The sequence below is a fragment of the Mytilus galloprovincialis genome, chromosome 2 (assembly GCF_965363235.1).
Source record: "Mytilus galloprovincialis chromosome 2, xbMytGall1.hap1.1, whole genome shotgun sequence".
Classification (NCBI taxonomy): Eukaryota; Metazoa; Mollusca; class Bivalvia; order Mytilida; family Mytilidae; genus Mytilus; species Mytilus galloprovincialis.
In genome coordinates, this window is record NC_134839.1 from 69,980,204 (window position 1) to 70,002,044 (window position 21,841).

Genomic DNA, 21,841 nt, shown 5'->3' on the forward strand with positions numbered 1-21,841 from the left:
ATAGGTCAAAGTACTGTACAGTCTTCAACATGGAGCCGGCTTTGGCTCACACCGAACAGTAAGCTATAAAAGGCCCCTAAAATACTAGTGTAAATCCATCATTAAACGGGAAAACCAACGGTCTAATCTATATAAAAAAACGAGAAACGAGAAACATTTATGAACCACATCAACAAACGACAACCACTGAGGGAGTTCAAACATTACTGAGTTTCTTGATAATTTAAAGATTAACAAACGGTCAATTTGAGAAAGTTTTTTTTTATCATGAAATGGTATCAGTATCTAAGTACTGACTATTGAGCTGATGGTACCCTCGATTATTGATAGCCCACCAGCATACAGCATTATATCCTAAGTGCTGATTTTTTTAAATGAATGTTTTATAAACGTATATGCGCTCCGAAGTTCTGATTGTTTAGCAGGTGGTTCCTCGAGTATTGATAACCCACCAGCATGCAGCGTTGTAAAAAAACTGTGCCGAGTGTTATTCTGGATTTACCTTCATCGATAACGTGACAAATATAGAAAAGTTAGACTGAGGTCCTGGCTCACTGATTGCTAACGCTTACATTTTATCGACGAAGTATTAGATTGGGTCAGGATGCCAGGCTATAGAAAATTATCATATACTGGAGCCAACTGCCACCATACGCAGATAAACTTTTTGTGCATGCAGATTCTGTAGAGGCATTCAAGACCGCTATTTTAGGTCTTCGGTTTGGTTTTGACAAATATTCTATAAATAAGATATTCTTGATCATATATATATATATACTTCTAGGTTTTGAGGTTGCGAAGTGGTTTACAAAATTATAAAATATAGACAAGGACTTGTATAGTAAGATACTTACTATTCAAATCCTTGATATAGATAAATATGTCTCTGAAATATGTCACCACAGCATAAACATTTAGAATTTTATTTAGTACACTGTATGTCACATATACTGATTTATTCGATTTTTGCCAGTCACTGAAAGGTTTGAAATGTAAATCTCTATCTTAATTCACAAGTTTTGATCTTTATTGTTAAATCTCTCCCCTTTAGAAAGACAAATGCCTTTTCTTTTGAGAAATTTTGCAAATGACGTTGACTCCTGTGTTTACATTACCGACTTCCACGTGGTTCCTGTTTACAACATTCAAAATAGATCCCTCGCATTGATATTTCATCAGATCCCGTGCACTTCAATTGACTGATATGATAAGAAATTAAAATGTGAAAAACATAATAGTCTATAGAATGTTACAATAATATCATAACCTTTTCAGAAATGTATTTAAAACTATTATCATCGTGTATCCCTACGCATGATTGACGGAATTCTGCACCATCTACGTACAGGGAGAGAGTCATGATTTATTGATTCAGTATGATTCTCGCGTAGTTTTAAAAAAAGTGTAAATATACAAAGTTCATATAGAGTTTGACATTTTACAATATGCACTGAGAGATATGAACGATAAAGTGTTTTGTCGATATGAAGGCTGGCTTCAAGTTTGGGGTGAGTTTCGTCTGCACATTCAATGTTTTTAATAACCACGCACACACGCGTAAATTATATTTTAATCTAGCTTGAAGGGTCAGTTAAATTTTAACAACTCTGCACTATATAAACTTTTTTTTATTGTGAAAATAGGGGATAATGGATGTGACCTTTTAGCATTTTAAGTTGTTATACTATAATATGAGTTTTGGCCCAGTAGCAGCTATGGTCATCTCTATTGCTAAGATATCATTGACATGTTCAACTTCTTGACCAGATTAGCTCATTAATGTATTGTTGGACTAAACCCTACTAAAGTAGAGTAGTGGAAGTATCCCAAAACCTCACTTGAAACAGTATCCAGTGGTTTTGTCAAATGATGATGAAGCAATTCTAGAGCTTGGCATCTTTTCTTACAGATTTTAAGTTTGAAACCGTGAAAACATCAGTGAACGTTGGGGACCGAAAATCTTGGGTTGGTGTTTTTAAAATTAGTCCCAGATGAGAGGTCTCCAAAGATTTAAATAAAATAACACATTATTTTAAAGAAAAAGTCGTATTGCTGTTCTCCCTGTCACTGGAATAAAATTGAGAATGGAAATGGGGAATGTGTCAAAGAGACAACAACCCGACCAAATAAAAAACAACAGCAGAGGGTCACCAACAGGTCTTCAATGTAGCGAGAAATTCCCGCACCCGGAGACGTCCTTCAGCTGGCCCCTGAACAAATATATATACTAGTCCAGTGATAATGAACGCCATACTAATTTCCAAATTGTACACAAGAAACTAAAATTAAAATAATACAAGACTAACAAAGGCCAGAGGCTCCTGACTTGGGACAGGCGCAAAAATGCGGCGGGGTTAAACATGTTTGTGAGGTCATCAACAGTTAGTTTCAATGCACAGTCTGGTAGGGTGGATACACATGGTGATAAGAACTTAGGATAATTTTATTTTTGGAAGCAGTTCAAATTCACTTTGATGTATACTAATGAGGCTTTTCTGCAATTATTTTTACATTATAACAAAAACTTAAGTCACTTACAATTTACATACATTAACTTGATTAATATTTGTAGGAAAAAAAAAACATTCCAATGCAGGAGTAGGGATTCAGGGAAAAAAAGGGGGGATACAGGGCACATGGGTCCTCCCTTTACTCTGGATTATTTAAAAATACCTTGTTTTACAAAAAAAATCATTCTAAAAGATTGCCTTGGTATGTTTGGAGATAAATTTTGGAACCATTTTCCACTATCACTCCCCTTTTTGATTGAATGATGTATCCTCCCTTTATGTTCATTAGGCCTTACAGATTTAAAGAAAATATATGTATCTGTTCTACCTTGTCACAAGTTGTGGGAAAATAGTTTTGTATGTAGTAGGCTGTGTTATTGTCCATGTCATTTGTAACCTTTAATTATAATCCCCCATAGATCATAATCACATGGACTATTAAATCTCAATTAGAAGATGGCTAAGACATTTTAAATCAATTGAAGAAACTTTTGTAAAAGTGATGGGATAAGGTAAATGGCATTTTAATTGTCTTTTATCTTGGTCTATAGTTTATTTAACATTAACAATTTATACTTGTTTACTTGTACCCTTGTTTGTGAACACCCAAAGTAATTGTCCATATTAAGAAATGGAATATTAGGCCTTTTAGGGTTATTGATTAATTTAGAAGTTAGAAAAGTGACTAGTTTTAAAGTAAAAAATTGGACTTGAACACAGAAAAAAGTGCTTAAAATACGTTTAATAAAAACTGTCTGTAAATACACATAAAATAAAATACCCATAAAATAAAAATATATATGTAAATATTGGTCATAGGACTAGAAAAAAGAATAGTTTTTGGCAGAGATAGAGATGAATTAGGATTTTACTGCATTGTTCCTTATTATGTAGGCTGTCTCATACAGAAAGGTAGCTTATATACTTTTAGTGGTCTTAAAGTTTCAGATATATATATATATACAGTGGTGGATCCAGGGCGAGGGTTCTCGGGGGTTGGAACCCCCTGTTTTTTTGACGATCAATGCATTTGAATAGGGAAATATGATTGGAACCCCCCTTTATTCTGGGTTGGGAACCCCCCTTTTGAAAATGGTTGGATCTGCCCCTGATATATATACAAAAGGGCTCTCCTGCTACAGGCTCACAAAGTGTCAAGGTTTAGTCAATATTTAACAGACAGTGTGGGAGGGAAAGTGGAGACTTTTTTATGACTACGAATGAACTTTACAAGTTTTGATTGTTTTATTCACTTAAGTTTGAATGGGATCAAATAATGTCAAATGGCTTCAAAAGTTTACTGATCTATTTAAATATGTAATAGAGTTATGAAGTTTTCTGCCACTTATCTGGTGACACTGTACAATTGTTTTTTGGTAACACCTGAGTGTTATAAGATGTGTAATAAATGTCTTGTACATGTAAAAATTATTGTACTGGCTGTTGCTCATAAAACAATGTAAGTATGTATTTTCAATCATAAGTCTTTCTCCATCTGCAATAAAATGATGGTAAGAGAAGGTTTTATAACCCGCCATGTTATAAACATCAACCTTATTTATTCTTTACCATCCAGACTATATTTATAACCTTTATAGCTGTATAAAATTCCTTAACAACAAGTCCAGGAAAATAATTATCCCTAATAGATAGAGAGATAACAACAAGTCCAGGAAAATAATTATCCCTAATAGACAGAGAGATCAATTTCTGACTCATGCACATGCATGCATGTTAGTTAGTGATGATGTCATTCTTAAGGCAATTAATTTAAGATTGCAAAATGTCAAATTCACTCATTTTATCAATAATAGGGAAGTTTTTTTTTTTGTAAAAATGAAAATGAATCCCTTTAATTGGATAGAATTTATTGTAACGCACAGTTGTAGAAGGTTGCTGAAGTTTTATTTTTATTAAATCATATGATATGCTTTAAAATCAACAAAATGTGTTTGAATTGTGCGAATGATCAATATTTCATCTGATTAGAAAATAGATTTGATCTTCTAATGAATTGGAGCAGCAATTGATTGTATGTTATTACATGTAAAAATGATTCTAATTTTGAATTGTAAGAAAAAAGTAAAATATATAGATCATAAAAATGAATAAAATGAAAAATATATTTTCAAATTGAACACATAGTGCTTTATAATATTTCTGTAGGTAGGTCTGATCCAGGGTTTGAGAAAAGGGGTCTTATTGTCAATTATAACAGTAAAAAAAAGCTCTTATTGTATGAATGCCAATGTTATTTTTGATGACTTTGGCCCCCACCAATAATTATAAAAGGGTTTTTTCATCTACAATGTATAGTATCAAGTCAATACATATACGTACAGGATCTTTCCCAGAAGTAGCAATATGAATAAATGCTAATTTACAAAGTACTTTTCAGAAATAAATGAAATTTAATGCACCTATTCCATATGAAATATAATGAATATTATATACTTGAAATTAGTTCATAAGTTCAGTAGTTACTTCATCAATTTCATGACAAATATAATGCATTACATAATTCAGTTTATATTTTTGACCTCTGACACTCAAACATATGGCATGCAGTGTTTTCCCTAAACATTTTTAGAAATTTAGACTGTTATGAATTCTGACAGATGGGGGCTAATAAAGAGTTATATGGAATATCAAATTGATCCATCTCGCCTAATATAACCTTTTATGAGGGGAAAAGTATTAAGATCAGATAGTTCCCTTCTATAGTTAAAGCACCCAAAGAGTGACTTGGAAATAGACATACATGTATGGTCACTCTTGGTTATCTTCCAACTGGCAGTAAAATCCTTGACAAAGTTCGGTGTCTATTTAGTGCAGGATGTATAAATTCACAGCCACATCAGGTCAAAATTGAGATGCCTCTTTTATAGATAGTGCCGCATTCTCAGCACTTTAAAAGATCTCTGAGGGTTCTTTAGTAGACCTGTTGAAATTAAAAATTTCTGTCCCAATCCAATTGACCCATTTTCAAGTGCGGTCAAATTTTCCACCTTTCATCCCAGTCATTCATTAATGTTTGGGGGATTTTACTTAATGACTAAAACTGATAGAAAAAGAAACTAGTTGAATATAAATGTCTGTAATAAAAGTTTGAGTTGCTTAAATATTTACTAAGAAAGCTCTATGTCAGTTTATTTTATTGAATTTTATTTGATGTTTTTATCATCGAATTATAGATTTAATTGCCTTGTCAAATGTTTATGTCCTTCTTTGGCCCTTATTTGGAATAGAATGTTCTTCTTTTAAAGCAAATATGATCTTTAAATCAACAGGGATTAAAAACCGCTAATCTTTAACTCTTCATTGAGCTTCATTGCTGCAAAGCAGTTCTACTTCCTGATAAGGGAAATAACCTGCTTCAAATTATTATTTAGGCGTAAAATGAGGGATTTTGGACATGAGTTTCTGAAACAGGCTTGCATACTGCTGCAGGGGCAGATCCAGCCATTTAAAAAAGGGGGAGCGGTTTCCTAACCCAGGACAAAAAAGGGGGGGTGTTCCAACTACATGTCCCCTTCAAATGCATTGATCGTTCAAAAAAAAGAGGGGGTTTCAACCCCCCCCCCGCTCTGGATCCGCACCTGTGCTGGATTTTTATTTTTTAAATATCTGTGTCAGAGGTTTTGTTGCATACTAATTTATGATTGTCAATGAGACAAATCTCCACAATAGACAAATGTCACAGAAATTAACATCTATAGGACACAGTACAGCCTTCAACAATTAGCAAAGCCCATACCGCATAGTCAGCTATAAAAGGTCCCAATATGTCAATGTTACACATTTCAAACAAGAAAAACAAATGCCTAATTCATGTAAAAAAAAAACGAACGAAATTTAAAACAAATATGTAACCCATAAACAATCGACAACCAATAAATTACAGGCTCCTAACTTGGGACAGGCACTTTACACACAGAATGCTGTGAAAAGCTAGCTATTCTCTAAAAGATTTATCTTATATAATTTTTTTTGTTCCTACACTTTGATATACAATCTGAAGGATATACAAACATTTCCATTTTCTGAGGAAGCATTATGTAGATAGTAAAAGTGAAGATATATGTGTTAGATCCTTTTGATTATTGTTTCATGTGTTGTCACAGGTGTAGTTGACATTACTTATCTGTTTAAGTATGACAAACAATGCCTAGTATAATGGAACTACTTTTTCTCTTCAGTGGGCATGATATGTAATGAATCTTGGTAAATATTTGTTAAAATAATTGTGACAATATAATATTTCCATGTTTAAATAGATTTGCTTACTGTTTAATTTAAAGTTTATAGCATTGTGTTTATAAATGTTCAATAAATTCCTTTCTCAAGTGAAAAAGTTGTAGTTTAAAATCATTGTCATTGCTTTATATTAAGAAGATTAATATTAAAAACAGAAATTATTTGATTCAGAAAACAGTTTTTGTTTTGACAATAATATTTTTCCAAAATTATAATACATTTGACTTTGTTTTCCCTGACATTGCTACAGTAATGTGAGTTCTATAGGTCGTCATAGAGGATCATAGAGGACCTTCCATGTTACATCAAGTTGTTTTCCCTGACATTGCTACAGTAATGTGAGTTCTATAGGTCGTCATAGAGGATCATAGAGGACCTTCCATGTTACATCAAGTTGTTTTCCCTGACATTGCTACAGTAATGTGAGTTCTATAGCTCGTCATAGAGGATCATAGAAGACCTTCCATGTTACATCAAGTTGTTTTCCCTGACATTGCTACAGTAATGTGAGTTCTATAGGTCGTCATAGAGGATCATAGAGGACCTTCCATGTTACATCAAGTTGTTTTCCCTGACATTGCTACAGTAATGTGAGTTCTATAGCTCGTCATAGAGGATCATAGAGGACCTTCCATGTTACATCAAGTTGTTTTCCCTGACATTGCTACAGTAATGTGAGTTCTATAGGTCGTCATAGAGGATCATAGAGGACCTTCCATGTTACATCAAGTTGTTTTCCCTGACATTGCTACAGTAATGTGAGTTCTATAGGTCGTCATAGAGGATCATAGAGGACCTTCCATGTTACATCAAGTTGTTTTCCCTGACATTGCTACAGTAATGTGAGTTCTATAGGTCATCATAGAGGATCATAGAGGACCTTCCATGTTACATCAAGTTGTTTTCCCTGACATTGCTACAGTAATGTGAGTTCTATAGGTCGTCATAGAGGATCATAGAGGACCTTCCATGTTACATCAAGTTGTTTTCCCTGACATTGCTACAGTAATGTGAGTTCTATAGGTCGTCATAGAGGATCATAGAGGACCTTCCATGTTACATCAAGTTGTTTTCCCTGACATTGCTACAGTAATGTGAGTTCTATAGGTTGTCATAGAGGATCATAGAGGACCTTCCATGTTACATCAAGTTGTTTTCCCTGACATTGCTACAGTAATGTGAGTTCTATAGGTCGTCATAGAGGATCATAGAGGACCTTCCATGTTACATCAAGTTGTTTTCCCTGACATTGCTACAGTAATATGAGTTCTATAGCTCGTCATAGAGGATCATAGAGGACCTTCCATGTTACATCAAGTTGTTTTCCCTGACATTGCTACAGTAATTTGAGTTCTATAGCTCGTCATAGAGGATCATAGAGGACCTTCCACGTTACATCAAGTTGTTTTCCCTGACATTGCTACAGTAATGTGAGTTCTATAGCTCGTCATAGAGGATCATAGAGGACCTTCCACGTTACATCAAGTTGTTTTCCCTGACATTGCTACAGTAATGTGAGTTCTATAGCTCGTCATAGAGGATCATAGAGGACCTTCCACGTTACATCAAGTTGTTTTCCCTGACATTGCTACAGTAATGTGAGTTCTATAGCTCGTCATAGAGGATCATAGAGGACCTTCCACGTTACATCAAGTTGTTTTCCCTGACATTGCTACAGTAATGTGAGTTCTATAGCTCGTCATAGAGGATCATAGAGGACCTTCCACGTTACATCAAGTTGTTTTCCCTGACATTGCTACAGTAATGTGAGTTCTATAGCTCGTCATAGAGGATCATAGAGGATCATAGAGGACCTTCCATGTTACATCAAGTTGTTTTCCCTGACATTGCTACAGTAATGTGAGTTCTATAGCTCGTCATAGAGGATCATAGAGGACCTTCCACGTTACATAAAGTTGTTTTCCCTGACATTGCTACAGTAATGTGAGTTCTATAGGTCGTCATAGAGGATCATAGAGGACCTTCCATGTTACATCAAGTTGTTTTCCCTGACATTGCTACAGTAATGTGAGTTCTATAGCTCGTCATAGAGGATCATAGAGGACCTTCCATGTTACATCAAGTTGAAGAACAGCAATAAAAGCTCTATTACTATCTATGCTTATTTACAGAGGAACTTTCTACTCCATGTCCTGTCTTTTCTATTAGATAAATCATATATTACAGTTGAATTTACGCTTACTCATGTTTATAAAGTTCTATTTCACTGTCATCTAAGAGAAAAAATATTTTTTGCAGCACCTTCATTAAAATACATTTATCTCAGACTTGTCTGTTTTATAAAAGTTAACATAATATATATGATGCAAGTGTGATGCAAGTGTGATGTTTTCATATGTTTATAAAATTATCTGGTTGTTTGGAATTCTAACTGTATCAACACTGCATATAAATTCTATATCAACATCTATCTCTTTTTATTAATGATTCTTTGCCATGAACAGTCCCCTAACATAGACACAAATCAGATAAATGGTAGGTACATATACAAACAGTTGTACAAGCTTGTCATGATTTTTCGGCTTTCCCATATCAATTTAATCTTTTCAAGTTTTATAATAAAATAAAACAACAAGTTTTGTAATTTTGTAATTTATTTATAAAGAATGGCAACAGGAGTATGCAGCTATGGAAGAGTTATAAATAGATCAAGATAAAAAAATCTGGGTTGCAAACTAAAACTGAGAAAAACACATCAACAACAAGAGGAAAACAAAGGACCAACAGGAACACTAAAGTGTAACAAAAACATTCGCCGACATACATGTACATAGAAATGAACTATTTGATAACAAATACCATATTCCTGACTTGGTACAGGAGTGTTGAGAAAAAATGGTTGGTTGAACCTGGTTTTTATATGACCGCAAAAATTTTAATTTTTCGTCGTATATTGCTATCACGTTGACATCGTCGTCGTGGTCGTTGTCGTGGTCGTCATCTTCTTGTGTCGTCATCGTCGTCGTCTTGTGTCGTCGTCTTGCGGCGTCGTCAACGTCGTCCGAATACTTTTAGTTTTCGCACTCTAACTTCAGTAAAAGTGAATAGAAATCGATGAAATTTTGACACAAGGTTTATGACCACAAAAGGAAGGTTGGGATTGATTTTGGGAGTTTTGGTTCCAAGATTTTAGGAATTAGGGGCCAAAAAGGGCCCAAATAAGCATTTTCTTGGTTTTCGCACTATAACTTTAGTTTAAGTGAATAGAAATCTATGAAATTTTGACACAAGGTTTATGACCGCAAAAGGAAGGTTGGGATTGATTTTGGGAGTTTTGGTTCCAACAGTTTAGGAATTAGGGGCCAAAAAAGGGCCCAAATAAGCATTATTCTTGGTTTTCGCACAATAACTTTAGTATAAGTAAATAGAAATCAGTGAAATTTAAACACAAGGTTTATGACCACAAAAGGAAGGTTGGGATTGATTTAGGGAGTTGAGGTCCCAACAGTTTAGGAATTAGGGGCCAAAAAGGGGCCCAAATAAGCATTATTCTTGGTTTTCGCACCATAACTTAAGTATAAGTAAATCGAAATCTATGAAATTTAAACACAAGGTTTATGACCATAAAAGGAAGGTTGGGTTTGATTTTGGGAGTTTTGGTCCGAACAGTTTAGGAATAAGGGGCCCAAAGGGTCCAAAATTGAACTTTGTTTGATTTCATCAAAAATTGAATAATTGGGGTTCTTTGATAATGCTAAATCTAACTGTGTATGTAGATTGTTAATTTTTGGTCCCGTTTTCAAATTGGTCTACATTAAGGTCCATAGGGTCCAAAATTAAACTTATTTTGATTTTAACAAAAATTGAATCCTTGGGGTTCTTTAATATGTTGAATCTAAAAATGTACTTAGATTTTTGATTATTGGCCCAGTTTTCAAGTTGGTCCAAATCGGGGTCCAAAATTAAACTTTGTTTGATTTCATCAAAAATTGAATAATTGGGGTTCTTTGATATGCCAAATCTAACTGTGTATGTAGATTCTTAATTTTTGGTCCCGTTTTCAAATTGGTCTACATTAAAGTCCAAAGGGTCCAAAATTAAACTAAATTTGATTTTAACAAAAATTGAATTCTTGGGCTTTTTTGATATGCTGAATCTAAACATGTACTTAGACTTTTGTTTATGGGCCCTGTTTTCAAGTTGGTTCAAATCAGGATCCAAAATTTTTATATTAAGTATTGTGCAATAGCAAGAAATTTTCAATTGCACAGTATTCAGCAATAGCAAGAAATCTTCAATTGCACAGTATTATGCAATAGCAAGAAATTTTCAATTGCTCAGTATTGCGCAATAGCAAGAAATCTTCAATTGCACAGTATTGTGCAATAGCAAATATTTTCAATTGCACAGTATTGCGCAATAGCCAGAAATATCTAATTGCACAATATTGTACAATAGCAAGAAATTTTCAATTGATTGGAGTTATCTTTCTTTGTCCAGAATAGTAGTTGAGTCAACTTAAATCATTGTTTTATACAATATACAATGTATATTCACTTTTACTACCAACTGATAAATTAAAACAATCTTTACCATTCAGTGATAACAAGCACCTTTTGTTACATTTTAATATTTTATGATGTATTTAAATGAGTAGTTATTGTTGCAAACTCCATTAGAAATTTGAATTGAGATCAGTTTTGGAAAAAGGGAAAGGGGGATGTGAAAAAAAAATGGGGGGGGGGGGGGGGGGGGGTTAAATTTTTCTCATTTCAGATTTCATAAATAAAAAGAAAATTTCTTCAAACATTTTTTTGAGAGGATTAATATTCAACAGCATAGTGAATTGCTCAAAGGCAAAAAAAAAAAAAATTTAAGTTCATTAGACCACATTCATTCTGTGTCAGAAACCTAAGCTGTACGTGTCAACTATTTAATCACAATCTAAATTTAGAGCTGTATCCAGCTTGAATGTTGTGTCCATACTTGCCCCAACCGTTCAGGGTTCAACCTCTGCGATCGTATAAAGCTGTGCCCTGCAGAGCATCTGGTTGATGTTTGGGCCCGGTTATCAAATTGGTCCACATTGAGGTCTTAAGGGTTTAAAATCGAACTTTATTTGATTTCATCAAAAATTGAATTCTTAGAGTTCTTTGATATGCTGAATCTAACCATGTATTTTGATTTTGGATATTGGACCATAATAGGTAATGTCCAATTCAAAATTTAAAGTTTTTAAGTTTAATTAAGTTCTTAGACCACATTCATTATGTGTCAGAAACCTGTGTTGTGTCAACTATTTAATCACAATCCAAATTCAGAGCTGTATCAAGCTTGAATGTTGTGTCCATACTTGCCCCAATATTCAGGGTTCAAACTCTGCGGTCGTATAAAGCTGCGCCCTGGGAGCATCTGGTTATGGCTAGCTAAACCTCTCCTATATGACCATGTTAAAAAACATGGCTAGATAAAAATAACAACCCTATGTGACAGAAATACAACACAAACACACGCAAGAACATTTATCACAGAGAAACGTTTAACCAAATAATATAATAGTCGACACAATATGCAAAAAGTAAAATCACAAAAATACTGAACTCCAACTGAAAATCCCTAATCAAATGGCAAAATCAAAAGCTCAAACACATCAAATGGATGGATAACAACAAACCGCAGAACAACAACAAACAGTTTGAAGTTTTTTGGAACAAAAATTGTACTTTACCTTTTTAATTTGCACATTTTACAAAACAGCATTGAATGTTAACCATTGGTTGGTTTCTCAAGTCTAAGCTATTTGACCTCTTTTAAATTGATGTTTTAATATGTTGATGCTTCTTTTTAATTTTAGATGCTGAGACAGGATTGCTTTCCAAGGTGCTAGAAGATGGGAATCAGCCAGTGATACCATGGCAACCATTTTTTGTTGTTCTGCGTCAGGATTTAAAAACTTTGACCTGTCATAAGGAAGAGAAGGTGTAATATTTTTGTAGTATTTGAAAGATAAACTGTCTGTAAAATATCTATGAGCTCTCCAATACATAGAGGTGTTGTTCGTTAGTTTTTGTGCAATTTTGAAAAAAAATGTTACACATTGTGAAGATATGGAGGTGTGGTATGATTGCCAATGAGACAACTGTCCACCAGAGTCCCAAACTTTAATTGTCATGCATGCAATTAAACAACTAGAGGGGACCATAAAGCTTTCTACAATGAACAAAAACCTTTACTTGAAGTTAACATTACAAAGATAACTTAAATATAGTTCGCAATTAAACATTAAAAAAAAAAAGCTTGTTGACATTCATGTATGTCTTCAATTGTATTTTTAAGTTTCAAGCCTCTTCCATGTTTCTGATCTGAATATGAAAAGGCATTGAAGTAATCACCAAGGAGACACAAAAAAAGAAAATAATCATAAGTAGCATTTTGCTTGTATTTATGAATAAAATAGATAAAATATTCATAAAGAGGTTATTAGTTATACATGAACCTAAATTTACAAAGCAAATTTGAATTACAACTTCAAAACACAAATGATTAACATTTATATGATTGCAGAATGCTTCTGATGTGCCTGGACTACAAGATTTAATGGTGGTTAGAATGGATCATGGGAAATCAGAATTTGATAGAAGATATGGATATGATAAGCTATCCAGTATACAAGAACATGCAGAGAATCGTGACCATGATCGCCCACGAGTTACATGTATGTAAACTGTATATTTATGCTCTTTGGTCTGTTAAGGGATCAAATCGTATGATGATGTGAAAACTACCGTTATTGCTTAGATAAACAAAGAATTTGGGTTTAATACCATCATACCGTAGTAAAAACATATACTAAAAGAAACTCCATCAGAAGCTTATCTACTATAATAAACAATACTGTTTGTTGGTTTTGCTCTGCTGCTAAATATGTAAACAGTTTTAAAGTACAATATCATGGTAAAGATGTCCATGTTAAAAGTTTAAATTATGAGATCTTTCTCCTTTGAACATTTTCATATATTTCTTTCTACATGGACAGGAGAATATATATTGATTGTGATCAGGACTTTTTAAGTAACCACTTATATAATGAGGCAGAATTAAAAATATATCAACTTATCCATGTTTAAAGGATTTTTTTTTATGTTCAATTGTATAAATTAAGAATTAATTGTAATTTTAATCTTGTATACATTTTCATACATCAGGGTGCAGGAGTTTCTCGCTGCATTGAAGACCCATTGGTGGCCTTCGTCTGTTGTCTGCTCTATGGTCAAGTTGTTGTCTCTTTAACACATTCCCCATTTCCATTCTAAATTTTGTTTTTAAGTTATATTTAATTTAAAATAAATAAAATCCAAATTTCTTCATTAAGGGCAGTTATTATTTCCCCTATCATTAGCTGTAACCTCTGGCTCTGACAAAAGAAGTCATTTGAGCTACTGGAAACAGAAGTTTTATTGATATTTTTCCATCATATGTATTTTTGGCTGCTTGTTTGCCAATACTGTGAATGTTTAGTATACAGACTAAGCACAGAAATTAGAGAATGATTGGATATTTGTTCTTGAACCAAATAATGGTGACATGATTGGTATACACTTTTTTTTTTTTATCTGAAGGGCATGTTGCTCTCTCTTTAAAAGCATTTTAAAATTTTATTATACCTACTACGCATGGGATATTCCCTGAATATATGTTAGTGAGGGGGATATCCTTTGCACAGCATTGCATGCAACTGCTTGTTCTGTGATATTTGAAGAATTTACAGAAGTTGTAGTTTATTACTTTTGTGTTTTAAGTCAATTTTATGAATGAATTTTGGAAAAATCAATTAAAAATTTGTCTAGCATCCATTATTTCAACAGCACATGATCAAATTCTTGTTATATCGACCACAGGAAAAATATATGTACAGCTACTTTATAAATATAAGTATATTCTATTTTTACGTTTAAAGATTGAAAATTAAACCTGGCAGAATTTTCTTCAGATATTTCAGAAATTTTTGTACGAAAGGATGAAAGAAAAAAAAATTGTTTGAGTTAGCTCCCTTTGGCCTTCAAACTACAGCTTAGTTTGCATTACAGTTAACTACACTATTTCTTCTACAATTCATATGCAGTCAAACCTATTATAGTTTTGATGAGAACAATAGTGGCAAACGTGATCAGCAAGTGGAAATCTGCTAATAAATCAGCATGGTTGAAATTATCAAACAGCTCCTTTTGGACTTTTACATTTTTACAATTTTTTGACATTTAAGCCTTTTATCTAGAAAAGTATTATAAATTAGAAAGAAACTTTAATTTGAAAAATTATCATCAAGACAAGATTTATTTTGCATACCCCATTTGTGGCCTTTGGCTTTTAAGTGGGGTTGTTGTCTCTTAGACACATTCCCCATTTTCTGTTCTCATTCTGTAGATCAAGGTTATTGACAAAGGATCTTTAGATCTCTGGTTATTATTTAGCAAGATCTAAGGAACTTCATAGAAATTTTGTAATCTTATTAGGGCCCCGCCTTTAGGCGGGTCGCCCTATAGTGATCAGTCTGTCTGTCCGTCCGTCCGTCCGTCCATCCGTCCGAATCTAGAGAACCATTATGATTTCATACTTTATACTTTACATGTTTATTAACCACCACCAGAGGGCGTGTCATGATGTATGTACAACTTCCTAGGTCAAAGGCGGGTCGCCCTATAGTGATCAGTCTGTCCGTCCGTCCGTCCGTCCGTCCGTCCGTCCGTAACACTTTAACTTTGTGTCCGCTCCATATCTAGAGAACCATTATGATTTCATACTTTATACTTTAAATGTTTATTACCCACCACCAGAGGGCGTGTCATGATGTATGTACAACTTCCTAGGTCAAAGGTCAAGGTAAAAAAACTTTGGTTTCAGTTGACAACCCTGTGTCCTGTGGTGAAGATCGTGTCCGCTCTATATCTTGAGAACCGTTATGATTTCAAAGTTTATACTTGACATGTATATGAACCAACACCAGAGAGTGTGTCATAATTTATGAACGACTGCCTAGGGCAAAGTTAAAGGTCAAAAACTTTGGTTTCAGTTGACAACCCCATGTCCTATGGTAAAGATCGTGTCCGCTCTATATCTTGAGAACCGTTATCATTTCAAAGTTTATACTTGACATGTATATAAACCAACACCAAAGGGTGTGTCATAATTTATTTACAACTTCCTAGGTCAAAGGTCAAGGTCAAAAACTTTGATTTCAGTTGACAAACCCATGTCCTATGGTAAAGATACAATTTTTTAATGCACATTATTCACAGCGGGGCCCACAGAGATGGCTCCCATCTCAATGATATCTAGTTGATGTTGTTCACCACCCATTATGAAGTTTTATTTATTTTCCTGACCAAGTGAGCTTTTCTTTTCACCTGGCATCCCTGGTCCGTTGTCTTTATCTTTTACTAAAAAATCTTCTCCTCTGAAACAACTGAGCCAAATTTTACCAAACTTGGCCACCATTATCTTTGGGGTATTGAGTTTAAAAAATATGTTTGATGACCCTGCTTGCTAACCAAGATGACAGACATGGCTAGAAATAGAACATATAGGCGTTATTGCCCTTGAATGATCTAATATCTTGAAAACTATGATAGACACAGATAAACTTAAAATTGCAAAGTGATCAGCAATTTAGACTCCTTATTGCCCTTGAATGATGATTTTTACCATTTTATTTGCATTTTGCCTTATATGATAAAAATTACAATAGTTAAATAGACACTTTAAATCAAAATATGATCAGCATGGCAAGATCTACTAACAAGTCAAATTTTGCTGATATAGTCAGTAGGCTGTCGCTCTTTATAGAAGTGATTGCTATCAAATGAAGATTTTTTTTTTTTTATCCTCTTTCATGTTTTGAGCAAATACTTTATAACATAGAGAGAAACTGAACAGAGATTTTTGTCAATAATTCTATTCTGGTCTACAATATTGGAGAGTCCTTTATTAAATATGCATATAGACCAAGTTGAGTGACAGAGCGGAACCTAAAGTTCTGTTTTTGAAAAAAACAAAATTAGGTTTTCCTCAGCAAATCATTAATTTTGACAAGGACTGGAATATTATTTTGTAAGGCTTGCTCACATGACCTCCAGTTTGGAAATTCTATATGCTAATTTTCTTTCTGTTCACATCACTTTGTATTCCCTTACATAATCCTTAAAAAAAAATTATGCATTTAGCTTTGAAAAAACTTATTTCATGGTTAACAACTCCCACAAGAAGTTTCAAAATCAATCCTTTATAGTTCCATACATCTAATATTATAAAATTATAAAATGAGCTGAGATATTATGCACTTCAGTAAAGAGTATGATATTTTGACATTTCCTTCTATGCTTCAGATCAAATAATAACAGAAAAATCATTACATCTGAATAAAAGATAGCTTGCAAAATTTGAAAGAGTAAGGATTGTTTATGCAACAGCAAATACATTTGCAGAAATGATGTTACATCATAAGAACAGGCAATATTCCAGAGTTATGAGACCTGAAAACATTTTCTGCTCAACATCAAATGCATTTGGGGAAAGTGACATAAAATCATTAGGAAAGCTGATTTTTTATTTCAAATTTGGGAAAGTTGTAACTCTTTATTTGGTAATACATTTATTCAAATTTGTTCTTATGTCTATATGTAAATACTACTGACAGAAAATCATTAGAGTAATTTGTCTAGGAATTGGTAAAATTTGATGATGTAAGGAGAAGCCATTAAAGTCGGTTTGCAGACTGATGATCTCAGCTTGATGCTAGAAATTTCTCAGGTGAAATGATTGACATACAAATCCCTTTTTGCTGACCATGCTGTTTTCTACACAGACAGGCTAAAATGATGGAAATTTGACAGCAGTTTTTGACTTTTTTTTTTATCTCTTTGAAAAAATAATCTATCTAAACACCATGATTACTTCAATAGATTATTCATTAAGCATGCTTTGTAGAGAAAATTTCTAACAATTATAAGGTCCTCTCTAAGATCTGACAATGTTTACATGCATAGATATAGTTAAAATTTTATATGCTTTAAAAAAAGAATAAAGAAGAGTAATCTTTAGGTTTTAAACTTATTAAGGAAGAAATGAAATTAAATTGGTTTTCATGTAAATGTACCATACTTTTTTTTTTTTGGTTAAGTAGTTAGTGTCACCCTGTGTTAGGTTCACACAAAAATAAAGATTTAAGATCTGTCATATTTATTAAAGTTTAAAATAAAACAATAGAAAGGAAGAAATATATTTTTTCTTGATGAATAACAAGGAAATTTTACAAAAAAGCTTGATTTTTACATTATACAGTACAGAACTGGTGTAATATAGTTTACAGATTTTATCATCAAATGATTCCATTGTAGGCTTAAGTGTCTATACTATAGTAATTGAATTTTGTAAGTTATAACAGTGAAAGTAATGGTTCTCCACTGCAAAGCATCTTGCCAATTCTCAGTGCAAGTGGTAGGAGGGGAAATTGACTATTAAACACTGCAGACTTTACTGTGCGTAACTTCTTTATATTGAGATGTAATACTATCACTTGGGATTGTTAAAGAATAACCGGGTATTAAGGGTACTCAGGCATGTAACGTGTGTGATTTACAATTTTTCCGCGGGTATTTGAACAAAGTGTTAATTGAAGAAAGCAAATAAAGTGGACGGATTACACCATTATTGGTTGTATTGGAATTCTCTATTTAGATTTGTAACAGAAATGGATATTTTCTTCTAGGAAGGTTCAGATATAAAGTGAAAATGTTTTTCCATAAATCTAAGAAGTACAGTTTAGGTAAGACCATAGATTTATTAAGACGTAATTGCTCTGATCAAATCTAATGTTAAAGTATCACAAAGTTAATGTATTTAATAGTACATTTTTGTATTTTAAAACTTTAAAAAGATTTTTATTTGATGAGGGTAAAGATAAATTTAACATTAGAATGTATTGTCAGTTCTTTAGCTTCTAAATTTACCACAGACTTGTGAAGTCTTTGAAACAACTGATCAAACACCTAATCTAAAAAACAATACTGTGCAGTGGTGGATTCAAGGTATATTTCAGGAATTGGAACCCTCCTTGTTTTGACATTCAATGCTTTTGAATGGGAAAATATTTTGGAACCCCCTTTTTTCTGGGTCGGAACCCTCATTTTAAAATTGCTGGATACACCACTGCTGTGGACTTTCAAAGTACATGTAAAATAGGATATGGAAAGATTTGCTGTACCGTGCTTAAAAAGAGTTCTAAGATCATTTGACTGTACATTATGAGATTATGGCCTTTCATAATTAAGGGTATGAAAAATTACATGTCCTCAAATACCAAAAATTTTAAAACTAAAATTCATCCTAAGTTATAATGATTTATTGTGTCAAATTTAATTAAATAGTGATTTAATGAATGAGATCTACAAGAAGTTCATAGGAATTCCTTTTCAAATGTTTCAGGCTTGCATTGGACTTATAAAAGATGTGCTGTTGTAACTATAGACCTGGGCTTAAAATAATGGGTTTATATATTTTCACCCAGTTACGGCAATGATGTAATTTCCAAAGATTCAAGGTTTATAGTCTTCTTTGTAACAATACTTCATAATAGAATATTTTTTGTAAGAAATGTATACAATATTTGATAGGGAAGTAAAGGCGTTTTTATTTAGTAGTAAATTGTAAAAGTGAATATCAAGCTTTGACATATAAAAGCAATTTAAAATGAATTCACTTGACAGATAAAACTTTAAATGATATTACGGAGGTTCTCAATTCATTATTATATTTTTCAAATGGTGATGATCTACACCATTTAAGATGTCATTTTCAAATATCAGTCATTGGTATTTACAAAAAAAATGTTGAAAAAAATATGTGTAAATGAAGTTGAAAATAATGGCATTAGGCATGGTTAATAAGAATAGTAATTCCCCTTAAAATATCTGAGCACTGTTTTTAAAACAGAGCAAACATTATTTTCAGCATACCTGTATCTGCATCAGAAATTTGGTTTGAAATATTACAATGCCATAAATTTTAAAATTACAGTATATGTCTCAGAATAAATTCAACCTCAAGTGAACCTTTATCTTGAGAAAAAATCCTTGATGATATTGGGTGTATAAGAAATAATTATTTAAATGCTGATCCAAATATTTGTTGACCAGTACTAGTGCCACATTCATTTTCAATCTAACTAATATTTTTAGTCCAAACATTAGTACAGCTGATCAATGATTTGTATAGAATTAACTTAACATATCCTTGAGGTCATCATATTGTTATTTTAAAACCAAATCTCCTACTAAATGCATGATGTGGTATAAAGGTTGATGACACTGATAATCTTGGCATTAATAGCGGATGCCATCTTTGATAAACTGCTTATTTGATAGGTTGATACAATATGTTTCCTAAATGTTCAAACATTAAGACTCAAATGAGAATGGATCAAGTATTTTTTTTTCGATCATCAAAGATCTTGCTACAGTCTTAGTATTTTCAGCAGCTTTTGGATGTTATGATATTGTTCAACTATGTTGTAGGTCAGTCTAAAACATTGTAGACTGGTTGTTGTTTAAGTTTGTTGAAGAGTTTGCTTTTATAACTTAAATGGAAGCAAATTGTTAACTATTTTTGTTCTCTTATTTTGGTCCTACTATCGGTTAAATAACTTCTGCTCCTGTGATGTTTCAAATGGATTTGACTGACCCCAAACTAGCTAGCAAGAACTAATACTAACCCTTATTTGGTATTGTAGGTTTTTAAACAATTTTCACTCTTTAATCTACTGATTGCTGCTGTGACTGTGGGATTGTAGATTGTCCTTTCTGAACCTTTTCATTTTCAGTACAAAAGGATAGTTCAATATAAATTCATGAATATGTACTAGATGAACAATTTAATACCATTCTTAGTTTGATTTCATACTGTTTACTGTCTGCATCTCAAAATTTATTGAATGATATAGTCCTTGAAATGTTGAAATGTATGTAAAACATACTAAATGGCCCTCCACAAATAGTTTTTATTGGTTCTTATGATGGTAAAGGTTGTCTACATGCTGGTAGTATATTCTTATGCAGGTACATGTATATATTTTTCTCCTTGAGCAGTGTAGCATGACAAAATCACAAATATCTTACCGAACATAAACTTTTAAAATAGGTTATCCAGCTTAAAATTTTAGTTAATGGTGTATTTTAAAGTTACAAATCATCAGATGTGATATTTTAAGTTGGAAATTTACCATCTAAAATGCATTGTTTTCGGAGCAAGACAAGTTCTGTAAAGAAGTACAATAGAAGAAGTAGGAGCATGGACCATTTAGATAGTATCGGTGAGATTGTTATCTATTTTCTTGAATAATACTTTTTGTTATCACATTTAAATGGGGTCACATGATGTTTATGTTACGATTGACAGTTGATTCATTCTTGTGGTCAGATACATTACATTAAATCTTTGATAAAAAATGAGGACAAAACATTGATCACAGCATTGCCAGGCACTACATGTAACATAAAGCTGATGAATTAGTCAGTTTGTTTTCTTAACTTTTAATGAAAATGTTTTGAAAAAAAATTGCATATGGAAATTTTAATGCATCGTTAGGTTTTAAAATGCATTTAAAATATGACAAAGTTTGATGTAAAATATGATAATGGTAGCATACTTTAACCAATTTAAAGCCTTTATAACAGCACAATTTTATAAAACATCCTTGTTCCGGTATGACTTTTCAGAGTATTATATTTTAGTAGTTTGTTTTCTGAATATTTTTTACCTCTAAAACCTCTGTAATATTCTCTGAAGTATTACGACATAGCATTCATAACTTATTGATTGTAACATGAAGTTGATCTTAAAACAAATATTACAAAGTTTGTTTAAGTTCCATTGAGAGATAAAAACTATGATGTATTATATTTCCTTTTTTGAGTAGAACCAGTTATAAAGTTGAAAATAGAATATTAAGTTTCAAAATACAATGGCTTATATTTGTTGGGATAAAATACATACATGCATATTTGATATACATGTACATATTTTTGCCTTCCTTTTCCAGAGACAGTTGAAGCTTTGTGTGA

General features: G+C 32.7%; 1 protein-coding gene across 8 annotated transcripts in view; it reads left to right on the top strand.

Annotated features, from left to right (window-relative positions):
- The first annotated feature begins 1,369 nt into the window (after positions 1 to 1,369).
- Positions 1,370 to 21,841, top strand: part of LOC143064263 (ras GTPase-activating protein nGAP-like) — a 111,862-nt gene continuing 91,390 nt past the window's right edge. For 4 of the 8 annotated variants that reach the window (XM_076236965.1, XM_076236960.1, XM_076236962.1 and 1 more), the window contains exons 1-3: positions 1,371 to 1,508; positions 12,583 to 12,707; positions 13,293 to 13,443. In XM_076236965.1, the coding sequence (XP_076093080.1) occupies positions 1,460 to 1,508; positions 12,583 to 12,707; positions 13,293 to 13,443 (325 nt within the window). In that variant the 5' untranslated portion in view covers positions 1,371 to 1,459. Of the gene's footprint in view, positions 1,509 to 12,582; positions 12,708 to 13,292; positions 13,444 to 18,391; positions 18,550 to 21,053; positions 21,091 to 21,841 lie in introns of those variants that run through there. The other 4 variants (XM_076236967.1, XM_076236968.1, XM_076236964.1 and 1 more) reach the window with 3 other exon arrangements.